At 45.0% G+C, this 19,770-nt stretch overlaps 1 protein-coding gene across 3 annotated transcripts in view; it reads left to right on the forward strand.

The window, feature by feature from the left end:
• Positions 1–19,770, forward strand: part of LOC146860186 (dual oxidase 1-like) — a 1,129,619-nt gene that overhangs the window by 775,300 nt on the left and 334,549 nt on the right. For all 3 annotated transcript variants that reach the window (XM_085644023.1, XM_085644022.1, XM_085644024.1), the window contains one exon: positions 6,850–6,968. In XM_085644023.1, the coding sequence (XP_085500149.1) occupies positions 6,850–6,968 (119 nt within the window). The remainder of the gene's footprint in view (positions 1–6,849; positions 6,969–19,770) is intronic.

The raw sequence follows: 19,770 nt of genomic DNA on the forward strand, positions 1-19,770 counted from the left end.
GTGATGTCACTGACCATGTCATGAGTGATGTAATATGTGACGTCATCAGCAGTGCATTGCGGGCGCGCGAGTTATAGTTAGCTGAACTAACTATAACGGGGGAATTTCAATGGTTTTGTACATGTGAAAAGTCCAGCTAACTATACCACCCTTGAAACCTATGGTTTTTTCAGTGAATATATATATAGATATAGTGTGTGTAATATTAGTGTGAAGAATATTGTTGTTTCAATATTTTTGTATTTACTATTACAAGTATAGGTAGACAATATGTTTGATATTGCTATTTTTTTACAAAATATCTGTGTAGCACGATATTTGTTGTTCCAATATTATGTCAGACATCCATTCTGTATTAACAAATAGCAGGGCGGAGTAGAGATGGGCTGCACCTGGACTGTAAAAAAAATAAATAGTTTCCTTGTCAAAGCACAAAAGAAAACGTTTTATGAGATACTTTTTCAAAAAGAAATTTCTTGACATGCCTTGTATCCTGTCACAGATGATCTCATGATTTTCTATTACTGGTACTTTATCCACCAAATTTCCATTTCCATAAACCTTGTAAAAGTTATGTGCTGAAATGTAATTAGCTCAGTTAAGTTCATCTTATATTTACAATATGTAATGAGATAAAACTCATATGCAATATTCTCCTCATGAAGTGTTATTTAGACCCCTCAGTGCACTGCGTAGCGGTGGGTTCTGTATATATAGATTTTAATTACATTGAGAATGAAACATGAAATTAATCTTTTACGTTAAGGTGGATAATAAATATGATCCGCATAGATTGGAATATGAATTACAAGTAGATTTGATGCAGATGTATTATGTTGACTATGATGATTGTCTTAAAGTTCAATATCGCAGATTTGCATCACAACCATGTACAGTCCATGGTTAGTGGAAGAAGGACTATGTTCTATATCTGGAATGGACAGTACTTTTGATGAACTCACTGGCATAACGTAACTTGAGGGTGCCCCCCTGCAAGCCACATGGAGGGGTCCCCTCCGGACACGAACAGGAGCTCTCTGAAGAGAGTACTGAGCTGAGGGGGCCCCCTGTATCTAGAGCCCCCCGCACCACAGGGGCTGCAGGGGCCTGTGTTATGCCACTGGATGAACCATGTGTAAAAGACAAGAATATTTCACATTATGTCAGAGCAGAGCAGACTATTTCCTGTCAGCAGTCTAGACTGAATATTATGGTGGAGGATGAACTATTGTAAGGGTCATGTCTTTCAGTGTAGAGACCCCTTTTTGATTTCAGATTGAAGATGTGCTATTGAACAGGTAACAAATAATTAATTATGCAAGATCAATCAAAACTCATTCAGCGATAATTTAGTGACTAGTTAGTTCAGAAATTATTCAAGAATGTCATAAATCTTATGACTATCTCTCTGCATAATTCTATTATTTAATCTATTTTTATAAGTTGCTTTTATGCCTCTCTATTTTAGTTTTAGGTTCTTTAACATTTATATGCAGACGACATTTTATCATAAGCCTGTCTTGTACATGACGGTTCTTAGCTATCTTTGTCTTAAACATGATGGTCTTTATCTTCCTGAGGAACTGTAAATATGTCACACCCTTTTTACCTTTAACTGTGTTATTTCTCATTGTCAATGACATGGACAAAAAACTAGGGGTGGGCGGAATTTGCGAAATTCACTTTCGCAAATTATCGCGAAAATGTTAAAAATCTCTGCAAACACGCGGAAATATCGCGAAGATGCGGAAGTTTTTTTCCCGCCCGTTCGCTGTATTTTCTGCGTGGTCGTGGCTCGCCAACTTACGCATGCGGTTGCTCGCGGGCGCGGGCATCTTGTTTTCACTTGTCTCGCGGTGCATGATCGTGAGAAGAAAGACGTGATCACGCGACGAATGACGTTACTGCGGGCGCGAACTGTCGCGAGACAGCGCAAATGGATACCAACAATCCAACATCTCGTGGAGAACGCGACCGGACTGGGAAAACTTGTCGGCGAACGCGGGGATTCAGGTAAGGCGATCGCGCGTATGCGAGAATGTATTATTTTACAGCGCGAGCAAGCAAAACATTTCTGGTAAAATGCGGATTGCGGAAATTGTGAAATTTTCGCGCTCTCCGCGGAATGCGAAAATGTCAAATTATCGCAATTTCCGCAAGCGGAACGGAATTTTAGCTCAGGCCTACAAAAAACCCCAGTAAAATATCAACCTATGAGAGTCGCCTTTTTTAAGTCAGCTAACAACCATAATCAAGCAATGTAGTCTATATTAATGTATATTTTTACCTTATTGCAAATTCCATCTCAGATAAGATACAATTTATAAGGACTGTCACTTGACAACTTATTTAGGAGAGAAACCTCACTCAGGACACAGATACAGATCGCAGATGAGTACAGCACCAGATTCCATCTCGACTAACGAATTCTCCAGCAAGATTCTCTGAGGCTCTGCAAAGCATTCCTTTCAACATTCACGAACTGGTGCCGGGATTGTGTTCTGGCATAGATCCAATCTCCTAGCTCTTGACCTTATGCACAAAATATCTGACAAACTATTCCAAACAGACAAAAAAACATATTGTCCAGGTAAGCGCAGCACCTCCTAAACTCAGAGTTATATTTATTAATCTGCTAGATCTAGCATAGCGCTTACAGATCGCACAGTGAGGTTAATAAGGACTATACGTTGTGATGTTACAATTTTTCCCTGTTTTCACTGCTATTGAAAAGATTAGCTGCTTTGTTTTCAGTGATGCTACCATTATTGTGTGCACTAGATCCCAGCATTTTACGATAACTTTTTTTAATTAAATATGTTGAAATACATATTCCGTTCGTAGTGGTCTTGATTGTGTAAATCATTAATTACTGATAGTTGGGATTACCACATGTCTCCCATTACTAACTCTAAACCATTGTCACTACCTCACTTATGTATTGGGTGTGCTTCTGCAGGTCAACAATAACCTTCAAAATCCGCACTGGTGCATTGAACTAAGTTCAATCATATAACCAGAGGGAGTGAAAAAAAAACTTTTACAGTGAAGCCAAAGATTCCGTTTAAGTAACAGAACTGCAGGGAACTATGTAGACTTGGTTACTCATGCAGCACTAATAGGAGGTATGAATAATAGCACAGTTATAAATTCAAACACAAGCTGTGCAAGGTGATGATTGGAAGAGCAGTCCACTCCATTGAATGGACAGTCTTCTTGTCCACCAGGTCAGTGGAGGCCATATCCTCTGCTCTCTCATTGGATGATCGTCCATCAAATTTAGAAACCTGCACCAGTCAGTTTAGGATCTCTGTGCCTTCAGAAGAGCTATTGGGACAGTGACTCTGCTAAAGGCGCTGGACTTTGCTGACTAGGCGCAATGTTCACTTTTCCTACTAAGCAACGTTTTTTGGTTTCAGGAAATAAACTCCCAAAGTAGACGTTTGTTTCATGGAACCAAAAATAAATTACAAAGATGCATGAGGAGGTTCCTGCCTGCTCTTGCCATGATGTGTTACTTGGCAGGCAATATTTTATTTTTATTTTTAGGTAAGGAAGGGGTGACATTCGCAATGTCTTTGCAGGTCAGGCAGCTGATCCTGATGATAGTTTTGGCGGGCAATAAAAGCCAGTGGAGTTGCATCAGGGTGTGAGTAGGGTGGCCAGATTTCTTCAGCTCCTTGATGTGGCATGCTATGATATGTTGGGTGCCTTCCAGGTTCTCCAGGGTGGTGTGTGGGAGGCTATGAGGCATGCCGTTGCCACTATTCAGATGTGAGAAAACAAGGCAGTTCTAAAGTCACTTTTCAAGAAGATTGGGTTAATTGTCTATGGTAGAGAGAGCTTGACTATGTTTCAGTTGTAACTATCTTCTTGGTGTGATGCTGTAGAGCACTGCTGATGTTGTATTATATCATTGAAATGTATACTTTTGCCTGGAAGAGACTCCAACGGTCCAGTCTTTGTGAACCAATAGTGCTCTGCAATGCCCTTGAAGAAAGAAATCACTCAATCTGTTGCATTTGTGACTTCAATCTGAGGTGTACAGTTTTTGCCTTACAGGGTAAACAATCCAGAGTTGGCAGCACTGTTGCTTCATTGAGTGCACCTGCGTGACCAGAGAAAATAATGAGTACATGCACATGACAACTACAAGTTGCATTTGTATTTCTAAAAAACATGGATGTCACCTGCTTGGAATGCCAGATTAAGGATGGTTACTCCTTAATGCCTTAGGGCCTGGTTTATATATTGATGGTATGAATACTCTGTTGAAACAGAGTATCTGTGTCCCCAAGACTGTCGTCTGTCTGCCCCATTTAAATGCAAGTGGACCTCTGGTTTAATCATGGCAGAGACTACTCCGTGTTAAGAGAAAGTGCCGTTGGAGGTTGACCCCTAATTCCACCCACCTAATTTAGATTAGTGGAATTAGAGGACAGTTTTACTGCTCGGCGCCACCAGGAAAACCCTGACGGTAAGTGGCAGTGAAAACTATAAATGGCTTCCCTCCCCATATTAGAGGCTCCAATGGTGAGGGGAGCATTGTCTTTTTATATTTTCATAAATAAAATCCTGCTTCAGTTTGCTGGATGGCTCAGTTATGCTTGACAGTCATGGCTACAGAGTAAACTACTCCTTTGCCCTGACTGCCAAACCTCTCTCTGCCAAATTTTAAATTGTATCCTTAGTTCTTCTGCTGACTTGTTTATGTTTTTTAAGTTGTTGTGTGGAATTCCCTGAATAGTTCCTAGTGCTACAATGGTGGCACCGACAGTCAGTTACTTACACAATAATAGATCAAAGCAGTCACACACACTGCTGAGCAACATCATTGGAAGTGTTTTCTGGCCTTATGTATCCAGCGCACTCGTCGTGCCATAATTATCTGCCATAGTAGCTGACCATTACCACCAGACGTGGGTCCCTTGCTCATTTTGCCACTGGAATCAAGCTAGCCTGGCTGATGAGGGCTGTTAGCCCAAAACCGGTCCCAGGAAGACATGGCTTGGGAGTTCTAGCTGGACTGTTCCCATGAAGCACAGGGTCAAGACTGATTTGCATATAGCTTTGTCTGACCTGGGGTGGCGAAGAGAGCTAAAGGACGATGATGGATTCAACCCAGATCTGTGACTGGGGTGAGTGTCTGAAAAATGTCAGCGCTCCGTCCATCATCTCCTTGTGTTTGCTTTGTTCGACCTAAATTGGCAGGGTATGCCCAGACGTGGGTCTCTTGCTCACTTTGCCACTGGATTCAAGCTAGCATGGCTGATGAGGGTTGTTAGCCCGAAACCAGACCCAGGATGCTTGTTTCTGGTCCAGGGAAGACATGGCTTGGCAGTTCAGGCTGGATTGTTCCCATGAGGCACAGGGTCAAGACTTATTTGTATATAGCTGTGTCTGAACTGGGGTGGCGAAGTGAGCTAAAGAACGATGAAGGATTCAACCCAGTTCTGTGACTGGGGGTGAGTGTCTGAAAGGTTTCTGTGATCCGTCCATCATCTCCTTGTGTTTGCTTTGTTCACCCTAAGTTGGCAGGGTATGCCCAGACGTGGGTTCCTTGCTAACTTTGCCACTGGATTCAAGCTACCCTGGCTGATGAGGGTTGTTAGCCTGAACCCAGTTTCAAGATGCTTGTTTCCGGTCCAGGGAAGACATGGCTTGGCAGTTTGGGCTGGACTGTTCCCATGAGGCACAGGGTCAAGACTGATTTGCATATAGCTGTGTCTGAACTGGGGAGACGAAGTGAGCTAAAGAACGATGATGGATTCAACCCAGTTCTGTAACTGGGGGTGTGTCTGAAAAGTTTCAGCGCTACATCCATTGTGTGTGCTTTGTTCGCCCTAAGTTGGCAGGGTATGCCCAGACGTGGTTCTCTGACTCACTTTGACACTGAGTTCAAGCTAGCCTGGCTGATGAGGGCTGTTAGCCCGAAACCAGTCTCAGGATGCTTGTTTCTGATCCAGGGAAGACATGGCTTGGCAGTTCAGGCTGGACTGTTCCCATGAGGCACAGGGTCAAGGCTGATTTGCATATAGCTGTGTCTGAACTGGGGTGGCGAAGTGAACTACAGAACGATGATGGATTAAACCCAGATCTGTGACTAGGGGTGAGTGTCTGAAAAGTTTCAGCACTCCGTCCATCATCTCCTTGTGTTTGCATTACCACTAAATGACATTTCTCCGAATTCTATAACCTTATTTGGATCCTACTGCTCGCTCTGTTTAAGCACGTCATTAAGCTCACTCAAAATCTCTTTTCCCAGTTCCTGCCTCAGCCCTCAGCAAGTCGTTCTGTGCTTTTACAGAAATGTCCACTTTCCTGGACATCACATTCCCATGAACTCAAACTTTCCCAGCTTTGTTCATCAAAAGTTCCCTTACTTTCAATGAGTCTATCAGGCTCCCTGGCAGATCAAATTGCTTTTCATACAATGGATTCTGGGTAGTGGTCCTTGACTCTCCTGGCTTGCTACTTGGTCAAGATGGTTTGCACCTGTGTTAGTTGGTGAGAAAAGCCTTCAAAGAGATTAAAAAATAAATGAAATAAAATAAATAGGAAGCTGATTGCCGATGCTATTCATATAGGTTTGGGATTTTACTAAAAGAGGGTGATGCAGTATTAGCAAAACGAAGAGGTCACATATGACTGAAAAAAAAGAAAGGAATGCATAGTACAGAGATTGGTGTTGGTAGCAGGATCGTTCACGGGCAGGGACATCTATTGAAAAGGCCACATTTCATGGTTCACAAAGCAATGATGGATGCCCTCAGCACCGGATATTTAATCCTTGTAGGTTATCGGTGACTCGGACTCATTGTAACCTCTGCCTTGATATTTGCATTATAGGCTCTTCACGAAGGAAGAAATAGGAGTGATCAGGAATGTCACTATGCACAAGGTCCTTGTTGATGTTACCTATGCCGAGTCTGAGGACCTCCAGCAGAATGTCTTCATGTGGACTGCAGGTGAGTGTGAACCTCTCGGAAGGGTACCCTTGTGATGGTGAGCCTTGGAGGGATGGTACACATGTTACTTGTGGCTTTGAAATCGTATTCTCAGGTTCTTAATGTGGACGCCCCTAAATGAATAGCTGTAATTTTTCCACTTTGATTTGTGCCTGCTTTGCAATAACATATTCTCTGATCGGACCAACAGGCTATCTATTTTGACACCTTTTCGTCTAAAAAGAGGAGAACCATAAGAAAAGGATGTGGCTTGTTATACCAGACTGTGTTCTGAAATCACAACCTGCTTATTTTTCTGTCTTGCTAGATATGCAAAGCTATTGCTACCCTTTCTCGAAAACTCGAATGTCCCTTTGCCTTTTCCCCGTTTCTGAACCTCTTTCATTTATTTCAATTTAGTGAAAATTTAGAAGGCCTCAAAATTGTGATATAGACATTACAAATGCGTGCATACATTCACCTCATTTGAATGCACACTCTGATGACTCGGTGTCACGACTGTAAAAACAAGCATTTGCTAAGCCCATAGGTTTCGCCTATTGGAAATCTCTTGACTTTGACAATATTTACATATTACACAAATGTGCAACTTGCTGTGCAAGCTCTATGACGTGGCCAGAATTGACCTCTTCATAGAGGTTTTTTTGTTTCTTTTAAGCCATGTTACACACCAGCCTGTGCTGCTGTGCAATAGGTATGAAAACAGCACGGTGTGTCAAGCACCACAAGGGAGGAGAGTGTGAAACATAACAGAGAGCAGGAGGAGTGTGGGGGCCCTGGGTAATACAATGGAGAGAGGTAGGAGGGTGTGGGACTCAGCAACAATACGTAGAATGTGAAGAGTGTGGAGGGGCTGGTAACATAACGGAGAGCGGGAGGATGGCAGGGTGACATAACAGAAAGCGCTGTGCAGAAGAACCTAATCGCATGCACAACGCATGCAGCTGTGCAGGCAAAACCTAAAAAATGTTTGGGTGGTACTTGGTAGATAGATTTAAAAGAGGCAGCTTTCACTGTGTGAATGAGAGATGCTTAAGTGGTAGGATTTAAGGCGTTTTCCTGATATTGCTGTCTTCCAGTATCAAAGGAGAAAAGCACTACATTCCATCAAAATTCATAAACCCCTAAACCCCCTTGAAACAACCACACAGTTGCACAAGGATACAAGGGAAAAGCCTTGGAATGCACCCTGGAAGTAGCACCTATGCCCCCCCTTTCAATCGAAGGTTATTAGTATCTGTGAGAGTGAGAAGGAAAAGAATTAGAGTGATGTTGTAATCCACGAATGGGCAGTTCAGATAAGTAGGGGTGGGTTCTAAGCCCCTTTTAAGATTTTTGTTTACTACAAAAGACTACGCAGGAACTCCACAAGTGCTATGCAGGCGAAACGTATAAAAATACCCTCAATCAATCAATCAATCAAATAATTTGTAAAGCGCACTACTTACCCGCAAGGGTTTCAAGGCACTGAGGGGGAGAGTGGGGGGGGTGGGGTGCTGTTGCTATTGGTTGAACAGCCAGGTCTTGAGTCGTCTCCTGAAGGCTAGAAGGTCTTCGGTTTGTCGTAGGTTGAGGGCGAGTGTGTTCCAGGTCTTGGCGGCGCAGTGGGAGAAGGATCTGCCTCTGGCTGTGGTTCTACGGATGCGTGGGACGGTAGCCAGGGAGAGGTCTGCGGAGCGGAGTTTCCTGTTGGGTACGTAGAAGGAGAATCGACTGTTGAGATAGGCTGGGCCGGTCTTGTGGAGTGTCTTGTGTGCGTGGATCAGGAGCTTGAAGGAGATTCTTTTGTCGACGGGGAGCCAGTGCAGGTTCCTCAGGTGGGGGGTGATGTGGTCGTGGCGCGGAACGTCGAGGATCAGGCGTGCAGAGGCATTCTGGATTCTTTGCAGTCTGTTGATGAGCTTGGTCGGGGGCTCCTGCATAGAAGGCGTTTCCATAGTCGAGTCTGCGGCTGACTAGGGCCTGGGTGACTGTTTTCCTTGTGTCTGTCGGAATCCCTCTGTAGATCTTGCGGAGCATACGGAGGGTGTTGAAGCAGGTGGAGGAGACAGCGTTGACTTGTTTGGGCATGGTGAGTTTCGAGTCGAGGATGACTCCCAGGTTGCGTGCGTGGTTGGTAGGTGCGGGGGGTGTCCCCAGCGATGCGGGCCACCAGGAGTCGTCCCATGCTGAGGGGTTGGGCCCTGAGGATGAGTATCTCCGTCTTGTCTGTGTTCAGCTTAAGGCGGCTATCCTCCATCCAGTTGGCGACGGCCTTCATTCCCTGGCGGAGGTTGGATTTGGCGGTGAGGGGGTCCTTGGTGAAGGAGAGGATCATTTGCGTGTCGTAGGCCTAGGAGATTATGTTGAGGTCGTGATGTCGGGCAATGCATGTGTGAGGCACCATGTAGACATTGAACAGCATCGGGCTGAGCGAGGATCCCTGCGGCACGCCGCAGATGATCTCAGAGGCTTCGGATCGGAATGGGGGGAGGCGCACTCTCTGGGTTCTGCCGGAGAGGAAGGAGGAGGTCCAGTCCAGGGCCTTGTCTCGGATCTCTGCGTCGTGGAGTCATGTGCGTAGTGTGCGGTGGCAGACGGTGTCGAAGGCGGCGGAGAGGACCAGAAGGATGAGGTCACCGTCTCGCCGTTGTCCGGTAGGATTCTGATGTCGTCTGTGGCGGCGATGAGGGCGGTCTCGGTGCTGTGGTTGCTGTGGAATCCTGACTGGGAGGGGTCCAGGATGCTGTTGTCATAGAGGTAGCGGGTGAGCTGGATGTTGACTATCTTCTCGATGACCTTAGCTGGGAACGGAAGCAGGTAAAGCAAATCCCTACTTCACACTTTGTGTGTATGTGTTTATGCCTAAAATTAAGGCAGTTTTGCTCTATCTTGTCTGTAGTCCCAACTGCAAAATAGTTTATAGTCAAAAGACTCTCAGCCATCACTTTCTCGGGTGTGAAGAAGGAGGACTACATCGCAGCCGCCATCGTGTAAAGGTAATAGAAAGCTTTTTCTTCATGGATCACAATTCAATGCCATTGTAAAGTGTCTCCAGTATTTAGTCATGAAAGGATTGTGTCACATATGGAATATCTCCTAATCTGCAAACAATAGTAGTTCTATATTACACATTCTTTCTCCACAAATAAAAGTCTTTTTGAGTCATACAGCTATAACGCTTTTAATTGTGTGACGTACCTAATAGCAACAACAAAATTGCTGTCCTCTTCACTGCACATACTCTTCAGTAGGGCATTGCATTCTAGGATGGACCCATACATATGCAGTCCTCTAAAGGGCGTAGCGAGCAGATACAACTCTCCCACACCATGGCACAGATCGAACCACTTAGGTTGAAAGAAAATGTGCCTGTGAATGAAATACATCTGCCTCATAATGGGTGGCAACTCAACAAATAAAGATCAAGATCTCATAATGTGTGTAATCACATGTATTATTTTATATCGAGGAAGCTGTTTGATTTAGGCTCCTCCCAAGTTCGTTTTAGTTAGGAAGTGGCTCGTCGTGCACTGTGGGAGCACCACGGTCACACAAAAAAGCAAGCATTGAAAAATGCAAAAGTCTCGCCTTTGATTAAGTTAAAGACATTTGGTTTGCTAATGGTATTGTATAGCAAAGCAAATAGCTTTAACTTAATAAAAGGCGAGACCTAATGCATTTTTAATGCTTGTTTTTAAGAGCACCTGTCCTGATATTAAGTTCCTGTCCATCTTGCAACACGAGACTCCGAGCAGTCACCCCCTGTTATGACTGCAGCTGTGGCTAAGGGGGTGGGAGGTTCTTGCAAATGGGGTCGACTGGTTAGGGTTAGTGGGGGAGCGAGCAAGACCCTCACAGATGCAGTGAGTGGACTGAAGCACAGAAAAGGAAGAAATACGATTTCCCATTTGTTTCTAGTAGGTTCAAAAATCAGTGCTTAGATGCCCTTCTAGAGATGCCTTTGTGCAACCTTCAAATTACATCTTGGAATTGTCGCAGGGCCTATTCAGCTCTCATCCCACATACACAATTGCCGTCGAGGTAAATAACTAACACGTGCAAAATGCAGCAATATTTCTAGACACAGTAAGGTGCCAGTAAACATTATTATTTTTTTTTTTAAACATAGTTTATTGGTTTTTGCACATCCACATAGAAAACCTTACACAATTGGTTTCACCATACTTTCTGCAAAATAAGCGCACGCCTCTCTCCCAATTATACAACACCTAAGACAGGTTCGTAGAATTCCCTCCCGGACTATGCAACGCATAAAACCAATTATCTACATAACAAAACTCTACCCTTAACCCCTAAGCAAAACACTTCTAGATTCCCTCCCCCTCCCTCAATCCTCCTCACCAACGCATACGACAATCCCTGCCCTCTAATGTCGTACAGCCCAAGGAATACCAATGTGTCAAGTTATGTGATGTGCCCAGTTTGCTCCGGGGGCACTCCCTCAGCCCCGGGGCGGTCATCTCCCTCTGCGCCAGGTTCATAATCTCGCAGCGCCTGCACTAGCGCCTCCCGCGCAGCTGCTGCCTCTCGCGCCTTTTCATCGCTGCGTCTATGAGCCCATTGATACCGCAGCGCACCCTCGCTGGTGGCCCATTTAATAAGCTCCCCCTTCCACCGCTTGCTAGTGGGCCCCACTGTTGCCTTCCACCGCTTCGTAATTTCTCGATTCGCTAATATAAGGCCCATGTCTACGAATTTGCTCGTGATTTTAGTTTCGGGCGTGTGCGGGAACCAGTGCAGTATACTAGCGGCCATATCAAACTCCAGTCCCCTCTCTGTTACCTCATTCAGGGTATCTCCCACCTCTGTCCAGTAGGGCCCCAGCGCTGGGCAAGACCGCAGCATATGATCCAGTTCCACCCCCGTTCTCAGGCATCTGGGACATGCCGCCTCCTCAACTTTAAAATATTTCTGGATTTTTCCCGGCGTCAGGTATGCTCTGTGGAGTATGTAGAAGTGCACCAGTTGGAATCTTGCATTTCTCGTGCTCTTCCAAGCCCGTCTCACTAACTGTGCCCAGGTCGTCTCAGGGATCGCTCTGCCTAGGTCACCCTCCCATTTCCCCCGAAGGTCAGCTAGCGGCTGTAGGTTTACAAGGAGCATTCTAGAATATAGGCATGTGACCGCCTTAACAGTTCCTGTTGCCATCATAGCATGCTGGCAGGCCATCGACGTCTTAGGCTCCATCAGCCCCTCCCTCCAATGTGCCTGCATCTCTCTGGTAATTGCTGCGTGCAGCAGGAAGCCTCCCCTAGGCAATTCAAGCCGCTCTTGGAGAGTTTGGTAGGGCAGCAAAACCCCGTTTTCATAAAGGTCCCCTACCACCTGTAGTCCCGCTTCTTCCCAAAGTTGTAATTGCGACCAGTCTCCACCGTTTGGTAACGCAGTCAGCATCCCCAGTGGCATCTCCGGCGCGTACGGATGTACCACCCCCGCACGTCTCTGGGAGCGATTCCAGCAGAGCCTAAAGGTTAACTCCTCCGTGAGGAGGTCCCGGGCGTCCAGCCTCTGCTGCAGGGTGATGTAGGAAAGGACGTGGCGTGGCGTTCCCCCCTCTCGTCCGGCCTCTGGACCGCGGAACACCCGCGCCACATTTTGGGTGAAGATCTGCAATTGCGCCGCTAAGTAATATAGCTCAAAATCGGGGACCGCCAGCCCTCCTTCGCTCTTGGGCCGTATAAGCGTTGCATGCGCCACTCTACGCCTGCCCGTACCCCACAGAAAAGACACCACCATCGATTTCAGCAACCGGGAAGTGGAGTTGGGTATCCACACCGGAAGCGTCCTAAAATAGTATAATAAGCGAGGGAGTGCCACCATTTCCAGAAGGGAGATGCGGCCCGTCACCGATAACGGGAGGGTGGCCCAAAAGGCCATACTCCCCTTCAAGGCCCGTACGCTGCGGCCCACATTCCCCTCCAGTATATCTGCCATCGTATGATAAATATGTACCCCTAGGTAGTTCAGGCAGGTGGGTTCCCAGCGGACCGCTCGAGCCACCTCCGGCCTAGTCTCCCCCTGTCGCACCGGGAACAGGCACGTCTTAGCCCAGTTAACTCGGTGCCAGTTAACATTATGATGAAGTGTTTGTTCCCTGACAGGGCTGTCTCGCTGTTCATTATTCCCACGACATTAGCGACATCGAATTAAATAACAATTGTCACCACGATATACAGTTTTACTACATTAACAAATTCAGCTTTAAGTGGTATTCTGCGTGTGAAAAGCTACTGTGTGCTTCCAGAATTTGCTTCAGTTGTTCGCCGAAAATGTTAGAGGGAACTCAAACTTCCGAATTGAGACAGCCAGAATGGAAGCATTGTGTTTATGGTTACACAAGAATGCTATAACATGAACTAAAAAAAGTGTTTTTGAACTCTACAGTGGGCAAGCCCAACAGTTGTTTAAATGCGAACTGAATAGCGTTGGCACCGTGGAGCCCAAAGAGCTGTGTTTATTGACGTGCCAGTGTGCCCTGACGCCCTTTGTGTTGGCATTGGTGGAGCGCGTGCCACCTAGCCATGGCTCTGAATGCAGTGCTGGTGGCCTGCGCATCCTAGTGGGGAGCAGTGTGTTCCAGTAGGGTATGCTTCATGGATTTCCGGTCCGTTCCTTACAAGAAACAATACATCAGTGCAAGGAGCTGATTATCACTTGTGTGCACCACTTCTATGATTCAATTAATGCCTCTCTGATGAGGTTAATTGTGTACTGTTTTTATTCAAGGGGTATTTATTATATAAAACAAGTTCACATGCGTAATTACTTTTAACACACTTCATTTACTGCTGAGCACGAGGTATAGAAGGGGGAGGCGGGCTCTCACATACACAAAAAAGCATTGTTTTCTTATTGTAAAAACTGTGAAAAAAGGGAAAGTGGGCATGTCTGAGCCCAGCTCAGCAGCCGATTACTGTGGTATCTAAGGTTGCAGAGCTGATCCCAGGAGAGGCTGATACTGGCCGATGACGAGGCAATGACGAAGGCACTGTTTCCTCAACCCAGCCGCGGGCGTGGGAGGAGCATATAATAGGCAGCCTGTTTTTGTTGGTGGGAGGGCATTCTACGGAGAAATGCAGCTTCGAAGTTGCAAGCAAAAGATAAAAGTGAAACTTTTTTTTAAAAAGTGCAGGTTAAGTTTTCTGTCTTTCTCTTGTGCGCCGTGGGGAGACCCTGCTCGGACGCAGGTCATGTTCATAAATAAAACATGGCTGGTGTTGTTCTATCCTTAACATAGCTGCCAAGGTTTCAGATTGCTTATGTGTGACATTTTCATAATTTCAGTGAAATTATGAGTGACATTTAACGACTATGAGTGACACTTTCTCCTGAGCAAAACCAAGCAATGACGATGAGGGAAACCTATAAATATCAGAAATTACACCCATTTGAGCAGCAAGAAACTCTAGGAACTTAAAACTGCTGCAAAGAACCAGTGCATAACACAGTTTTCTTGAAGTTTGTGGTTCTTATTTGTACAACAGCACCCATTCCTTTCTGAGGCACTGCACAATGTTCAGTCTCTTCATTTCTTATGCGCGCACTCTGTGATCGCTGAAACGTTTTGAGATTGATCGTGTGTAACATTTCAATAGTTTCAATGTACTTATGAGTCACATTCAGCTGCCAAATGTGTGACACTTAGGGTGGCTCTTTCTGCATTTAAAAAAATCATAAAATGAAGTGCATTGGAAGAAATAAATATCAGGAATTACTATATTTTGAACAATGAGAAGCTTTAAACATATCTTGAAAATACTGGAAAACTACTGAAATGAAAGGTCTCTAACCTACAACCTCTTTCTAATATGACTACATTGTAAAACAATTGCAGCAAAGCCTTTCACGGCAATGAAGACACACTAGAATAAAGTTTGCAGGGGGCTGTGAGACACATGCTTAGCCTGACAAGACCTCACTCCAGGATTAACAATGTGCAGCAGGCAAAAAGGAAGTTTTAGAGGCCAGTATGTCAAAAAATATACTGAGATTAAGAAGAGCATGCCTCTTGTTCTTAGTGCAATATTGCAAAAAAAATTGAATGTGACGTAGTAGGTTAATGTAGGTTGAACAGCTGCAGACGGGCCAGTCCTGAGCTGTCATAGCTCACTTGTGTCTGCTAGCCAGACTGGAAAAGAAACAACCCCCACCCAGGGCAGGACTGGAACAGAAAAGAAACCCTGGCAGTAGACTAAAAGTGCTCCTCATTTAGCTAATCAGACAATTAAAATTGGTCCACATTTCAAATGAGAGCAGTTTTGAAGACACACTCTATAGTGTTTCACAATGTGTAGAAGACTGCATGCATCTAGGCGTGCTGCAGTTAATCTTTGTTATGTTATCAGAGAAATCAACAATAAAACATGGGACACTAACCCAAAAACAGCCAAAAGTCATCAGCCCACACACTGACTACTCACATGATCTCACCTTCGGGACCTAGCGAATGGAGCCTTGGACAAGGTTTGGTAATTATATGAGGGAAATAAACAGTAAAACCTGGCGCTCCAAACCAGAACTAACAGGTCCTGAAACAGCCAAAGAAATGACCTGTGACAGTGACATCCATAATTTGGGAAAGCACTGCACTTGCAACAGGCACAGCAAAAAAAATAAAAGAGCTGACAAAAGCCTACACTATACAATCTTCCTTACCAAGAAAATCTCTCCTCCCCTCTTTTAATCGTGTGTGACCACGTGAGCGCATGTGAATCGGTGTACTGAATTTAGACTTAGTTCTGTGCACACACAAAACGGCCCAGTTAGTCTGAATCATGTTTGCAAATGTGCGCTCTATGCAATTATACAAATCTCAATCTCTGCTGCACGGAGTGTTATTATTGGTGCAGAAAAGAATGATGCTTCATTTTAACCGCGCTATTCTAAAACACAGACTGTTAATATTTCCTCAGCAAACTACGTAATAATTCCCTGCCCGTCAATTGTCAAGGTACGTAATTGTGCCTAACATGAGGCTTTACCAAAAATGACAATCCGAATGGTGACCTTCCTGCCTCACAGTCAACGCGTTTTCTTGCCAGTACTTAAAACGGACCACCTCTGTCAATTTGCACCTGCCACTGGAGTGACATAGGGCTAATCCTCCTGAAAATACCCTTGAGGAAATGTTTTTGATGGTTTGGGCTGGCTGTTTGTGACTAACTGTCATGACTCCCTCAGCTAGTGACACTGAGCCACTTACAAGCCTCTATAACCCTCTGGGGAAATCAGTGATATCTGAGAGTGGGGGAGAATACCTCCCGAAGACGGGGGCAGCTGTCACCTGTGAAAGCCTTTGAATGTGCTCCCCTCTGATCTCTCCATGCTATACTAGCCCAGTTGTGGGCCGAATGACCCGTCGCCTATTTTAACATGGATGCAGCCCGGATCACTTGAAACTGCTAGACCTGCAGGGCATTCACTTTAGCAGCAACCGATCTTCTAAGCCTTTCTGCATCACAAGCTACTTTATGTCTATATTCCGCCAAAGAAGTAAATAGTAAGTGAGGAATTTTTGCACATACGCGGTCTGGTGGGCTAAGGGATTCCTGACGCTTTAAATCACAGACAGGCAAAGTTAAGTTATGCAATTGTTATTTACGAATGGGGGGAGGGTGTCTCAGTAGCTTAGTAAGTGAGGAGGGCGCGTGCTGGCTGCGGGGGGAGGCAGTGTTTAAACAGCAAATAATAGGTAACATCCCAATACTTGAATACCGAGGAAGATTTCACCCTTTAACTGCAGCACACGGACAGTAAGCACTTAGGCAGACTAAAAAGCGGGCACCGTGCTGAAAAAAAGCACGGTGCCAGTGTACATAAAACGGAAGCATGGTCAAGTTTATAAATAAAACTTGGCTGGTGTTGTTGCATCCTAAAAGCGGGTGCCGTGCTGAAACTAAGCACAGTGCCCGTGTACATGTATGTGGCTGCAAGTTAGGCGGGCACCAGGGCGATAAATAAGTAGTCCTTAAAGAAACAGATAAGGACGTAGAGTGTAAAGAGACTGTAGTTGGTGCCCACTGCTTCTGGACTACACAGAAGTCAGTTTGACATCAACAGCCAGTAAAAAGCCAGCAAACAGTAGCTGTGCCAACATTCACCAAATGGCAAGCGGCAGGAGAAACTACCGGCCGCTTGCCAACACATACAGATTACTTAATGCCTCGTAGAGGCAGCGCATGCGCTGTCCTAATGCGAGACCTAATGATGGGTCTAATTCGCAAACGGCCTCTGCAGACGCAGCAGTTGCAACTGCAGAGGCCGTATGGGAATTAGTACCAATGTTTGATGTTACATGTATTATTTTACATCAAGAAAGCTGTTTGATTTCTGTTTGAAGTGTCTCCTCTTGAGTTCATTTTAGTAACGGAGTGGTCAGTCGTGCATGGCGTGAGCACCCCGGACACAAATAAAAATAATGTGTCTAATTCACAAATGGCTTCCGCAGTCGTGGCAGAGGCCTCACAGTCACGGCGGGAGTCCCGTACTCATAGCGGGGCCTAAACAATGGAAAACTGCTGTACGGAGGTCCCATCATAAGAGCAGGACCCCCGCTGTGACTGCGAGGCCTCCGTTGCGACTGCGGAGGCCATTTGTGAATTAAATTCAATGTTTGTAATTACATATTTTTTTTATATTAAGAAAGCCTTTCAATTTCAGTTTCAAAGAGGCTCCTCCCGAGTTCATTTTAGTAATGGAGCCATCCGTCGTGCACAGTTTGAGCACCCCGGAGGCCAAGAAAAAAGTAATACAGCGTGCTTGAGCAGACAAACTGCAGATACATGCATTCCTAGGGAGTACATTTGTAAAAGTTAAAAAAAAGTACCTTGGAACGCATGTGGTCAGTGGGAGGACACTGGCCAGTAGCCAGTGGCCAGTGTCCGGAAGCTGTACTTGGTCCAAGCTCCATTTGATGCCATGGACGTAAAATCAGAGCAGGAAGTGAAAGCAGACGACATGCTGGCCAATGGGAAGCTAGTAAATTAGAACGACATTGGAATCCACAAAGATTTATTTTTAAATACAAAAGACTTCACAAGCACAGCGTAAGCGCTGTGAAAGCGAAACCTAAAAACTGCATACTTATTATGCAGAACACTCATAGTGGCATTTCCACTTTGAAAAATATTCTGATCCTACCTCTGTGAATTAGGATCAGATTACATGGGCAGATTTCACCTTTTTTCCAGTCAAATGTCTAATACATTGTAAAAGTTTTGGATATTCCGTCCAGCATTTCTATGAGGTCTTTAATTGAATATACCCTTTAATGCCCATTTTGTAAAAGAAATGAGAAAAGTAGTGTATGCCAATGGGTTTCATATATCAGTTCCATAAAATACCTCAAAAGTGTGTGTGCATTACCCCCAGATCCGCATGAAATTGGATGTATATATTGACGGCAACATTTACCCTCTACCACCGTCAAGGGAGAAACCCATGAAAAGTGCCACTTCTCAATATTTAACTGTAAAATCCTAATATAAAAAGCACTTTGCACACATATAAATGTTACCCACCAATGCATCTGCATTCAGTTCCATTGGTTTCAAAGAAGGCGTTAGCACAGAGTTTTACAAAAAGTGTGCTGCACTAGACTGCTAAACAATATTTGAATGCTGACGCAGCACCTGTGGGGAGGTAGGCATTGAGCAGCCTTACTCTCCTTCCCCAGGTTTTGATTGGCATTAACGGGCATGCAGTGAATTTTCACACTCTCGCAGCCAAATCCATCTGGCCACGTCAGGCTCTGACACTGTGCTAATTTTACGAGCACCTGGCTTATGTGCAGAGCAAAGCTGTGTGCAAGGTAGTCTATGTGAAGATTGCTAATAAGCATGGAGTCTGTTCCATGAAAATAAACCCATGATTTCCAAAGATGTATGCCACACAGTGTTTAGCACATGTAGGCACCAGGTAATCTCTGTACATGTAGGCTAATAAGCCCTCAACAAATGAAGGAACACACCAGTGCACTGTCCGCACAAAGTGGGTAGGTACCCATGTTTGGATAGGGGTACCCTTTGAAATAGCTCTCCACCATTTGCACTGTTAGGTAGTGGTGGGTCAAATGTAGTGCATGGTTTGATATGTCCTGATAAAAGGAGAGGATGAGAAGGTTGCCTGGTGCACTTGAGTTCTCTTAAGAGAGCCTTACATTTCTCATTAAGCAAATTCAGCAACAGTGATGACAAAAAGTCTCCTCACAGTTAAACGGTCATAAAATCAGATGACGATTTAGAGCAGGCTTGGTTGTGCTTCCCATCTGCTTGTAGTCAGAGGGTATGTCGAAGGTCAGAGCCATGAGACCCAACATTACAAGCAGAGATTGGGGAGTTCAGAAATCGGGATTTGCTGCCAATATCTACCTCAGGAACAACTGGTACCAAAGAAGCACCAGCAGTTGAAGAAGAGCTGGAGTTTGCCAAGTCTCCGACTCCCTCCCGCCACAAGGGTACAATAAACAGGTGAAATCATTGGGATGGGGTACTATATAAAGACATGATCAATGCAGTGTCTTGCAGATCATTGCAGCTTTTCTGGAGACTGGCAAATACCCTATTGGGGCAATGCTTCTGGCTACCAGCATTTTCTTTCTCAGCATGCTAGGCACCTTACTTTTACTCTGTTTGTGATTTCAGGGTACATCTTTACTTGAAAATATTTTGTCAGCGTGGCAACATGTCATGCTGCTTATATCGCCCGTCACTGTAGGATTACAGAATATTCCCAACTCTCTGTCTCATGATCCTGGTGTCCCCCTGACTTAAGGGTCTCCTTTTCATGTTGTATTGATGAT

Source organism: Triturus cristatus, chromosome 3_1, assembly GCF_964204655.1.
Source record: "Triturus cristatus chromosome 3_1, aTriCri1.1, whole genome shotgun sequence".
NCBI classification, from domain to species: domain Eukaryota; kingdom Metazoa; phylum Chordata; class Amphibia; order Caudata; family Salamandridae; genus Triturus; species Triturus cristatus.